At 48.8% G+C, this 11,377-nt stretch overlaps 1 protein-coding gene across 6 annotated transcripts in view; it reads left to right on the top strand.

The window, feature by feature from the left end:
- The window catches only part of CAMKK2 (calcium/calmodulin dependent protein kinase kinase 2), a 63,225-nt gene that overhangs the window by 14,015 nt on the left and 37,833 nt on the right, over nt 1-11,377 (top strand). For all 6 annotated transcript variants that reach the window (XM_021713323.1, XM_008059963.1, XM_008059961.1 and 3 more), the window contains exons 6-10: nt 2,895-2,931; nt 7,575-7,596; nt 7,740-7,828; nt 8,973-9,172; nt 9,810-9,863. In XM_021713323.1, coding sequence (XP_021568998.1) covers nt 2,895-2,931; nt 7,575-7,596; nt 7,740-7,828; nt 8,973-9,172; nt 9,810-9,863 — 402 coding nt within the window. The remainder of the gene's footprint in view (nt 1-2,894; nt 2,932-7,574; nt 7,597-7,739; nt 7,829-8,972; nt 9,173-9,809; nt 9,864-11,377) is intronic.

Raw genomic sequence — 11,377 nt, forward strand, 5'->3', positions numbered from 1 at the left:
ACTCACCTCAGCCTCCCAAAGGCACGGGATTACAGGCTGAGCCACTGAGCCCGGCTAATTATTTTATTTTTTGTAGAGCTGAGGCTTTTCTATGTTGCCCAGGCTGGTCTCAAACTCCTAGGCTCAAGCAATCCTCCTGCCTTGGCCCCCTAAAGTGCTGTGATTACAGGCGAGAGCCACCATGCCTGGCCCCTTCACCCATTTCTGTCTTTTTGAACTTGATTCTCTTTTTACTAAACATGCGAGTAGTTGAAGGACTAAAGTAGCATATGTTCTAATAAAACTTTATTTATAGAAACAGGCAGAGGGCTAGATTTGGCCTGAAGGCCATAGACTGCCAACTTCTGCTCTTTCTTGATCAGCAGTTCTCATACTTTTTGGTCTCAGGACCCCTTTATGCTCTTAAAATTTTGTGAAGACCCCAAAGCCCTTTTGCTTATGTAAGTTATATATTAATATTTAGCACATTAAGATTTAAAACTAGCCGGGCTCGGTGGCTCAGCCAGTAATCCCGCACCTTAGGAGACTGAGGTGAGTGGATTGCCTGAGCCCGCGGGTTCGAGACCTGCCTGGGCAACTTGGCGAGACCTCGTCTCTACAATAAATCAAAAATTAGCCGGGCGTGGTAGCGCGCGCCTGTAGTTCCAGCTACTTGGAAGGCTGAGGTGGAAGGATCGCCGGAGCCCTGTGAGTCGAGGCTGCGGTGGCTGGGAGTGGCCACTGCATTCCAGTCTGGACGACAGTGAGACTCCAACTCAAAAAAACCAAACAAACAATGAGCTTATGACATTAACATGAGAAATATATGTATATATACAGTCTTTTCAAATTAAAGAACTTTTTATTTTAAAGATGTGGGGTACAATTCAGGATTAGGTATATAAGTGGTCATCATACAAGTAAAGTTTGGGCCTCCCTTTGGTCCCCACTTTGCCTGGTTTGAATCAGGTGCCCTTATTGATGTTGTATTCTTACACCCCACAGTGTCCTGCTACTGCCAATCACTTTCTTACAGTATTTTTTTTCTTTTTTTTTTTTTATGAGTTGGAGTCTCACTCTGTCGCCCAGGCTGGAGTACAGTGGCACGCTCACGGCCACCACGGCCTCGACCCGCAGCGCTGGGCCTCCTGCTCAGGTTCTTTATTCATTTTCTTTCTTTTTTTTTGAGTTGGAGTCTCACTCTGTTGCCCAGGCTGGAGTGCAATGGCATGCTCATGGCCACCATGGCCTCGACCCACTGGGCTCAGGCAATCCTTCCTCCTCAGCCTTCCAAATAGCTGGAACTACAGGCACACACCACCATGCCTGGCTAATTTTTTTTTATTATTATAGAGATGAGGTTTCCCTATGTTGCCTAGGCTAGTCTCAAACTCCTGAGCTCAAGCAATCCTCCTGCTTTGGCCTCCCAACATGCTAGGATTACAGGTGTGAGCCACTGTACCCGGCCAGTGTCTTAGTAGAAGACATCTGGATTCTCATATATCTGCTTCTGCGTTCAGCCTGTTGTTACATCACATGTCATGTGGTTTCTGGAGAACCCCCGTACTCTAGTAGAGAGTGAGTTTGAATGTGAAACTTGTTTTAACCTTGTGGAATCCCTGAAAACATTCTTGGGGATTCCCCAGAAGTCTCTGCATCACGTTTGGAACACCTCAAGCCTAGATGACAAGGACTTGTCAGTACCCTGTGATAAAGTACTATGTTGGACATCCAGAATGCCCCGGCATATGGAGTGGGAACAGCCAGCTCAGTCTTATGGGGCTGGGAGAGGCTTCTCAGAGGAAGTATTGTTTGAGATGCCCTTCCTGTTCTCTGTAGAGGAGACAGAAAAGGGCATTGCAGGAGGAGGAACAGCATGGAGAAGTCTCTATTTAAGGGGCTACATCCTTGCCTTTGGTAGATGGAAGGGCTAGCCGCCACCTTGCCTGGGGCCCATCTGGTGTAGAACTCTGAGTGGGCAAGACCCTGGGTCTGACTTCCTTGCAGGGCGCGGCTCAGGGCTTCAGTATGGGATGGATGCCTAGCTCTGTCCAGCCTGTATCCCTTTCTCAGGACCTGTTATTTTATTGATCTTGGGTGGCTGGGTAAGGTAGATATGATGTGGGACTAGGAGGCAGGACCAGTCTAGTCAAGGAGCCTGCTTGCCTTTCTTCCCAAAGAAGAGAGATGGCAGCTGCAGGTCATCTCCATCTGTCACATTGAGTTTCGTACCTTGATTCACTAGTGCTGGAGTCGGCCATCTTAGAGGAAGGACATTTGGTTAGTTAGTTAGTGGCCCTGGGTCCTGGCAGGATCTGGCCTTTCTACCCAGTAGAACTTTTTGCTGGCCATCTGTTTGTTCATTTATCAGATGTTTCCAGAGCAGCCCCGGATGGGACACCACCAAAGCAACCAAGGTGGATCTTGCCTGGCGCCTGCCCTTTGGAGAGAGGGAGAAAGTACCGGGTAGTTCCAGGCGAGGAGACAGCATTTTCTGCAGGGGCAGGGGAATGGGGATGCTTCATGGAGGCGTCACTTGAGCCTAGACAGGATTGGAATTTTCACCCTGAAGACCAGTCTCATCTTCTAGGAGACAGACAAGATTCTTATTCAAGCGTGAGATGCTGCACAGGAGAGGATTTGGCTCCTCTCTTTGGTAACCTCCTTTCTGAGAGTTTTGACCCCTTTAGGATTGGACTAGGAGGTGCTTATTTTCCAAATGGCCACTAGGATCTTGCACTCTGTGGCGTCTTCCTGTGCCCTGCATCTTAACTAGGAGGAACAGCGCGAAATGCAGCCCTCCTGCTGGCGAGTGCAGTCGTGTGGATGCTGCTTCCTCCCTGCTCATGTCTGTTCTCTCTCTCCCTCTCCCCCGCTCCTTGCCTCCTGCCTGTTCTGCGTGGCTGTGCCAACAGGTTCTGGATGACCCCAATGAGGACCATCTGTACATGGGTAAGAGCGCTCTTCCTTCTGCACTCTTTGCAGGCAATGGTGCCTGCCAATGCCCAGGGGGCCTCTCAGGGCAGCCCCTGCCTCTCACACCTCCCACTAAAGACAGCTTTTCCCTTCCTGGTCCAGCTGGGCCCCACAGAAGGCTGCACCCCTGGTTGGAAGCAGGTGGTGAAAGGGAGTTCTTGCTGGAACTTTCTTTTTTTTTTTTGAGTAGGCAGTCTTACTCTATCACTCAGGCTGGAGTGCAGGGGCACACTCACGGCTGCCACAGCCTCAGCCTACTGGACTCAGATGATCCTTCTGCCTCAGCCTTCCAAGCAGCTGGAACAACAGGCATACGCCACCATACCTGGCTAGTTTTTTGATTTATTGTAGAGACAAGTCTCGCCAAGTCGCCCAGGCTGGTCTCGAACCCCTGAGCTCAGGCAGTCCTCTAGCCTCTGCCTCCCAAAGTGAGCACTTTTAAATAAATCAAAAAATTCAGGGAACTAGGCTCGGTGGCTCAGCCTGTAATCCCAGCGCTTTGGGAGGCTGAGGTGAGTGGATTGCCTGAGCCCGCGGGTTCGAGATCCACCTGGGCAACTTGGCAAGACCTCATCTCTACAATAAGTCAAAAATTTAGCCGGTCGTGGTAGCACGCGCCTGTAGTTCCAGCTACTTGGAAGGCTGAGGCGGAAGGATCACCAGAGCCCAGCGGGTCGAGGCTGCGGTGACCGGGAGCGGCCACTAATCCAGTCTGGGTGACAGAGTGAGACTCCAACTCAAAAAAAAAAAAAAAAAAAAAATTCGGGGGAGGGGGGCATACTTCATCAACAAGGATACCTGCATAATGAACATTTGTATACCTAACCCTGAAATGTACCCCATATCTTCAAAATAAAAAAATTAAAAGAAAAAAAATTAGTGAGACATGGTCGCACGTGCCTGTGATTCCAGCTACTTGGAAGGCTGAGGTGGAAGAATCACCTGAGGCCAGCATTCAGCACTGGAGGCTACGTGGCCATGAGCGTGCCACTGCACTCCAGTCTGGGCAACAGTGAAACTCCTACTCAAAAAAAAAAGTAGTTTTGGCTCAGAATGACATCCTTAGCGAATTCTCTCACCCCCGACCCAGCTCTGAATAGTTTTGGCTATTTCTGACGAGGTTGTTTTTATTCTTTCTTTTCTTTTTTTTTTTTTTTGAGTTGGAGTCTCACTCTGTCACCCAGACTGGAGTGCAGTGGCTGCTCCTGGCCACCGCAGCCTCGACCTGCTGGGCTCCGGTGATCTTTCCGCCTCAGCTTTCCAAGTAGCTGGAACTACAGGCGCGCGCTACCACACCCAGCTAATTTTTGATTTATTGTCGAGATGAGTTCTTGCCAAGTTGCCCAGGCGGGTCTCGAACCTGCGGGCTCAGGCAATCCACTCACCTCAGCCTCCCAAGGTGCGGGATTACAGGCTGAGCCGCCGAGCCTGGCGTGTTTATTCTTTTAACAAGCATTATACCTTGTCAGACCCTGCTCTGTATTCATCAGGGAACAAAATTCAAAAATCCTTGCTCTCAGGGCACTCACCTGAGTATTATGCATAGGTTTCAAAAGTGATAGCACTGTGAAAAGCAAAAACCAAAACCTGAGCAGGGTAAGAGGAGCCAGGAGTTCCAGGCTGGGGGATTGGGAAATAGGATAGTTCTTCAGGGAATGTCTCATGAGGTGACATTTGGTCAAGAGAGTGGGTACCAGGTGGCAGGGAGCATTTGACGCCATTTGTAAGGATTTGGCTTTGTCTCTGAGGGAGGTGGAGGCCCTTAGAGGGTTTTGACCTGAGGAGTGGAATGAATATAAGGAGAACATGGCCTCAAGGACGTTTTCTCATCTTTTGAGCCAGGCAGCTCAAGGAACAGTTTTTTACTCTTTGAGGTGGCAGTTGCGGAAAGGAGCCCTGCTAACTTTGGGTGTGTGATGATTCCAATGGTTTTGAAAATGCCGAAACAGTTGTTTTTTACTTTCCAGCCACCGCCATATGAGCCCAAGACTCACGGTGTAGTGCATGAGGCCAAGCGGTAGCTATCAAGAAGGTGTCCTTTTTAGAGACAGGTTCTCGTTCTGTCACCCAGGCTAGAATGCAGTGGTGCAATCAGCTCACTGCAGCCTTGACCCCCTGGGCTCAAGTGATCCTCCTGCCTCAGCCTTCCAAGTAGCTAGGACTACAGGCGTGTACCACCATGCCTGGCTAATAATTTTTAGTTATTTGTAGAGACAGGGTCTTGCTATGTTACCCAGGCTGGTCTCAAACTTCTGGCCTCAAGCAATCCTCCCGCCTCAGCCTCCCAAAGTGCTAGGATTATAGGTGTGAACCACTGTGCCCAGCCCTCTGTATTTCTAGAGGTTAAAAATTCCACACACTGCTCAGCCCAACAGTGGTCGAACTGTTGGTGACTGAAAATAGATCTGTTTCAACAGGCCAGCTTCCCCCATGCCGACTGATTTATGGTGCTTGGGTGGGTGGAAGGTGCAGAAATTCATGAAGCTTGCAGGACTTAAATAGCCAAGACAGGAAAGGCCAGAGCTGAGGGGGCCAGCACTTGGCTGTATGTGGAAACTATACATTCAGCACAGCCTTTGCCTCACTTGGGTTTGCCCAGTGCTGGTTGATGAACCTGAAGACAAGGAGTGGTCTGGGAGAGTTAAGTTCTTTCTGTGATCAGAACACTTAAGACTTCTTTTTGTCTGAGGAGTTTCCCTCTTCTCCTCGGTTCCCTCAGCCCTTGGAGAACTCTGAAGCAACCCTTTAGTTTCTATCCCATGGTCATTCCATTGTGGATAGATGATTCCAGAATAATAGACAACTCCAAAGTCATTCTCCATTGGTTTTTGAAATCCACTATGCTGTTTTTTCACTTCCTAAAGTACAGCTTCATATTTGCAGTTTTGTTCGTCCCAGCAGAACAAAATTAGGTAACCAATACTGCATGACCCAGCAGTTCCACTCCTAGGTATCCACCCAAAAGAAAACAGGCATCGACACAAATACTTGCACATGAACACTTATACGCAGACTGTCACTGCAGCAGTATTCACTACAGCCAAAAAGTAGAAACAGTCCAAATGCCCATCAACAGTTCAATGGATAAAATGTGGCATATCTATACAATGAGATATTATTCAGCAATTAAAAGGAATGAAGCACTGATCCATGCTGCAGCATAAACCAACCTCAAAAACATTATGCTAAGTAAAAGAAGTCAGACACAAAGTCTGCACAAAGGCTTTATATGAAATACCCAGAATGGGCAAACCCATAGACAGAAAGCAAGCTGGTGATGGCCAGGGGCTGGAGGGAGGGAGGAATGGGGAGTGCCTGCTCATGGGTCAGGGTTTCCTTTTGGAGTCATGAGAATATTCTGAATCTAGATAGTGGTGATGGTTGCACAACATTGTGAATGTACTAAATACTACTGAATGATATCCTTTGAAATGGTTCATTTTAGCCGAGTGTGATATAATCCCGGCACCTTGGGAGGTGGAGGCAAGAGGGTTGCCTGAGTCTACGGGTTCAAGATCAGCCTGGGCAACATGGCGAGACCTTGTCTCCACAATAAATCAAAAAATTAGCCAGGCATGGTGGCGCTCACCTATGGTTCCAGCTACTTGCAAGGCTGAGGCGGAAGGGTCGGATGAGCCCAGCAGGTCGAGGCTGCGGTGACTGTGAGCGTGCCACAGCACTCCAGCCTGGGCGACAGAGTGAGACTCCGACTCCAAAAAAAATTTTATGTTATGTAAATTTCACCTCAGTTTTTACAAATGAAAAACACCAACAGCAACCTGTGCATTACCTGAATATGGTTTACATAATCCTTGCTGGTGGTGGAGGAGTGGCTTTCCATAAACATAGGGCAGAGAAGAAACTGGCATGGTGAGGCATTACTGTGGGAATGTGGATCACAAAGTTTAGGGGACAGGTTGAGGTGACCGTAGAGGCGGTAGGGAAATCCCCACCCCTACCTTTAGTCTTGGTTTAGATCAAGAGTTATGAGGGGATCAGAGGGATGGCTGATCACAAAGGGTTGAAGAACTTGTGCCCTATTATCCAACAACCCTATTATCCAATTTAGTTGGTAGCCTGGTACAGCTTTATAGCTTGGAGAATGCAGAAAGGATTATTGAAACTTGTTCTTGCAGTTTCTTGGATTAAAACTTCCCTAGGATTCCAGGAACCCATGGGTACGACTTTAGGCCATTTAGGTGATGTCCCCTTAGACTGGTTCTTTGGCATAAGGCTTCTGAGGACCTGGGTTTATCATCAGTTGTTTCCCCGGAACCTCTGAGTTATGAGTGGGGGAACAGAAGGAGCCCACAGGCTGCTCTACCTCCTTCTTTCTCTCTGCCTTGTTCTCTTTGACCAAGGATCTTTGGCCATTTTGAGCACTAGAAGTCAAGCCAGGCTAGGGTCCCGGAGACGTCTGATTCTTTGCCCCCTGAAGGGAACTTTGCAAAGCAGGACCTTGACCAGCTTTGGTTCATTGGACTGTTCCTCTCCCTATCCCCAAAATTAGTTTTTGTGCTTCTTGGTGTTTCTACAGGTGGTCGGGAGGTGGGAGTACTGAAAGGAAGTTGGATTTCCAGTTTCCCACTGTAACAATTTACCCTCTTCTCTTCCTACAGTGTTTGAACTGGTCAACCAAGGGTGAGTGTCCCAGCCCCCGGCAGGTGTGACACCAGAGCTTCTTGTGCTGCTAAACTGAGTGATATGGCGCAAGGTCTCTGCTCATGAGAGAGGGCAAGGGCAAGCGGGTCTGGTTTGCATTTCATAATGTGTCAACCTTTCAGGCCTGTGATGGAAGTACCAACTCTCAAACCACTCTCTGAAGACCAGGCCCGTTTCTACTTCCAGGATCTGATCAAAGGCATCGAGTACTGTAAGCGGGGCCTGCGGGAGTATTCTACCCAGCAGTTAGCATTCTAGGCTGGTGGGTGGGAAGTAGAAAGTGTCTGTTTCCTTCCTGGAGCAGGTGGGTGGGAAACAGAATTGTGTGAGCTGCGGAGTCAGGGACAGCCACAAAGAGCTTCCTGGGGCTGTGCCCTGGTGAACAGAAACCTTTCTTCCTGCCACACAGAAAAATGAAGAGCACTAGTAGCAGTCACCATCAATCTAGCACTTTCTATGTGTACCAGGCACAGTTTGGGGCTCTACTTGCATTGTCTCTTATTCCTCCCAGTGACCCTGGAACCAGGGTCCTGTTAACCTCCCAGAACCTTGGTTTCCTCATCTATAAAATGGGAATGAAGTATCTCTTACTGGGGTTGAGATCAGCCAGGATGCATCAGTGGTTCTGACTGGCAGGTGTCCTTTTTGCTTCTGATTGTTAAAACATTTGGGCTCTCATCCCTGCCTACCATGTAGGATTATTGTGAAGTTTAACTGGGATAAATGTGAAATACTTAACACAGGGCTAGGCCCCCTGGGTGCTTAACAAAGGGAGCTGCTTTTTTTTTTTTAAACTGATAACAGCATCTTCATCATCATTATCAACCTAGAAATGGCAGTTGAGTCTTCCAAGTCATAAGATTGTCCTCTGTCATGGGCGGGACATTTTAGCCAAGCCATAGGCCGGAGCAAATCCCCAATTCTGCTTTGTGGCTCACACTTCAAATTCACCCTGCTTTGGTCATTGTTGGTCCTGTGAACAAGTAGCCGTGTGGCCACTGGTAAATGAAACTGTGTTTGACTGTCCCTAGTCTCACTCCCAGCTCAATAAAAACTTTCCATGCACTCTCACCTGTGACTTAAAAAGTAACAGGCAATTTCAAATTGCTATTGGCAGTTGGTGTTTCATTTTTACGAAGGGGTGGTACTTCCTTAAAGACACTCTTTTTTCCTTGTCATTCCCAGCAAGTGGGTGCTCAGCACGTGTGGGGAGGGGCAGGTTAGGGATAGCCTGGGGCCCCGGGAGAGGAGGCACCAGAAGGTGCCATGTCTGTGTCTCCAGGCCATGTGGCCACGTGCAGGTCCTCATGGGCTTTCCTGCCCCCTCTCTCTTCCTGTGTTCACCCCACCCCCAGTACACTACCAGAAGATCATCCACAGGGACATCAAGCCTTCCAACCTCCTGGTTGGGGACGACGGACATATCAAGATTGCAGACTTCGGCGTAAGCAATGAGTTCAAGGGCAGCGACGCCCTCCTCTCCAACACCGTGGGCACGCCCGCCTTCATGGCGCCCGAGTCGCTCTCGGAAACGCGCAAGATCTTCTCTGGGAAGGTAGGTTTGAATCTTCCCGAGCTGCTGAGCTCCTGTGTTAGGCTCCTTTGGGTTGTTAGCAGCAAAATTCCAACTCAAACGGGCTTAACCAGTGAATCCACAGGGTCCCATAGCTGAGGAGTGGCGTGCATTTGGCTTCAGGCTTGGCTAGATCCAGGGACTCAAACAGGAACCGTCTCTTTTTATCTGTCAGTTTTCCTGATTTGGTTTCCTCCACAGGTTGGTCAGGCACCCACCGGCGGGGCTACTTTCCATCATTTACCAACCTCTGTGGTAACAGCCTTGTACTTTCTGAATAGTTCCCATGAAAGCCCTGGGATTGGCTTTGATTGGCCCAACGTAGATCACGTGCCCATCCTTTAGCCAATCATGGCTGGGGGAGGTGGTCTGATTGGTCCGCACAGGTCGTATGCCCGGTCTTGAACCAATCATTATGGCTGGGAGGAGTGCTCTGATTGGCCAGGAGTGAGCACAGGCCTGGGTCATGCGCCCACCCCAGCTGCAAGGGGCTACAATCAGCCCTGCCCCAGCTCGCTGGAGAGATAGATGAGATGGGTCGGTTCCCCAAAGGAACAATAGAGAATTGGGGGCTGGGCCATGCTCTGTCCCCTCACCCTCAGCTTTCTTTTTCTTGCAGGCTTTGGATGTTTGGGCCATGGGTGTGACGCTGTATTGCTTTGTCTTTGGCCAGGTAATAGGGTGGGGTCCTGTCTCCTGAGTGCTGCTGGGTGACTCCTGGGTTAATAGTCACCCTTTCAGGGAGACTGTATTTCTCTATTTAAGAATTAGTCGGGCAAGCGCAGTGGCTCACGTTTATAATCCCAGCCCTTTGGGATGCCAAGGTGAGAGGATTGCCTGAGCCCACAGGTTCGAGACCAGCCAGGGCAACTTGGCAAGACCCATCACTACAATAATACAAAAATTAGCTGGGTGTGGTGACGCGTGCCTGTAGTTCCACCTACTTGGAAGGCTGAGGCAAAAGGATCACCTGAGCCCAGTAGGTAGAGGCTGCGGTGGCCATGAGGGTGCCACTGCACCCCAGCCTGGGTGACAGAGTGAGACAACGACTTAAAAAAAAGAAAAAGAATTATGTCATTTTATTTCCATATCTAGACCTGAATGTGCAAAAAAATGCCTTCCTAAATGTATATATGTAGGTATATGATAATTGTATCAGTGAAAAAAAGGGTCCGTTAAAACAGAAGGATTGGCAGAGGCTCTACAATGTAGAAATAGTTGATGCATCAGCCGGGCTCGGTGGCTCAGCCTGTAATCTCGCGCTTTGGGAGGCTGAGGTGAGTGGATTGCCTGAGTCCACGGGTTTGAGACCCGCCTGGGCAACTTGGCGAGACCTCATTTCTACAATAAATGAAAAAGGTTAGCCAGGCGTGGTAGTGCGCACCTGTAGTTCCAGCTACGTGGAAGGCTGAGGTGGAAGGATCGCCGGAGCCCAGCAGGTCGAGGCTGCGGTGGCTGGGAGCAGCCACTGCACTCCAGTCTGGGCGACAGAGTAGACTCCAACTCAAAAAAAAAATAAAAAGAAATAGTTGATGCATTTAGGGCAAGAACAGCAATTGGGCCACCTCTCTCACTCCTGAGTCTGAGACAGGTGTCACTCATCAACACCTGCATTCTTTCCTCCTAAGCCTGTTACTGCTTTGATATTCTTTTCACCAGGGTGTTCCTAGAAGCTACTGCAAAGGGATTGAGTTGGAATGGAAATTAAAGTCTGCTTGCCCTTATTGATTTAGGGAGCTCTTTGTTTTTTGTTGTTGTTGTTTTGATGTCATTGATATTTAGGGCTTTCTCTTTTTAACTTTGTTTGAAGTTCAGTTTGATGATGTGAGCCAAAAAGCATAGATTTTTTTCCTTTCCTGAGCTTGTGCTCCAATTGAGGAAAGCTTAGGAAACTGGTGCCATGAAGAAGAAAAGGAGTTTATAACTATTCCCTCCAGCCCTTGATTAGAAAATGGTTTCAGTCATACAGCAAAGTTGCAAGAGTTATACAGTGAATACCCATATACCCACCACTTGGATTCTACCATTAATGTTTTCCTGTTATTACGTTACCACATGTCTGTCTAGACCTCTAGCCATCCCTCAATCCATCTGATTTTTTTTTTTTTTGAGTTGGAGTCTCACTCGGTCGCCCAGACTGGAGTGCAGTGGCCGCTCCCAGCCACCGCAGCCTCAACCTGCTGGGCT

The sequence above is a fragment of the Carlito syrichta genome, unplaced genomic scaffold, assembly GCF_000164805.1.
Source record: "Carlito syrichta isolate Samal-C Ts95f unplaced genomic scaffold, Tarsius_syrichta-2.0.1 Scaffold304458, whole genome shotgun sequence".
Lineage (NCBI taxonomy): Eukaryota > Metazoa > Chordata > Mammalia > Primates > Tarsiidae > Carlito > Carlito syrichta.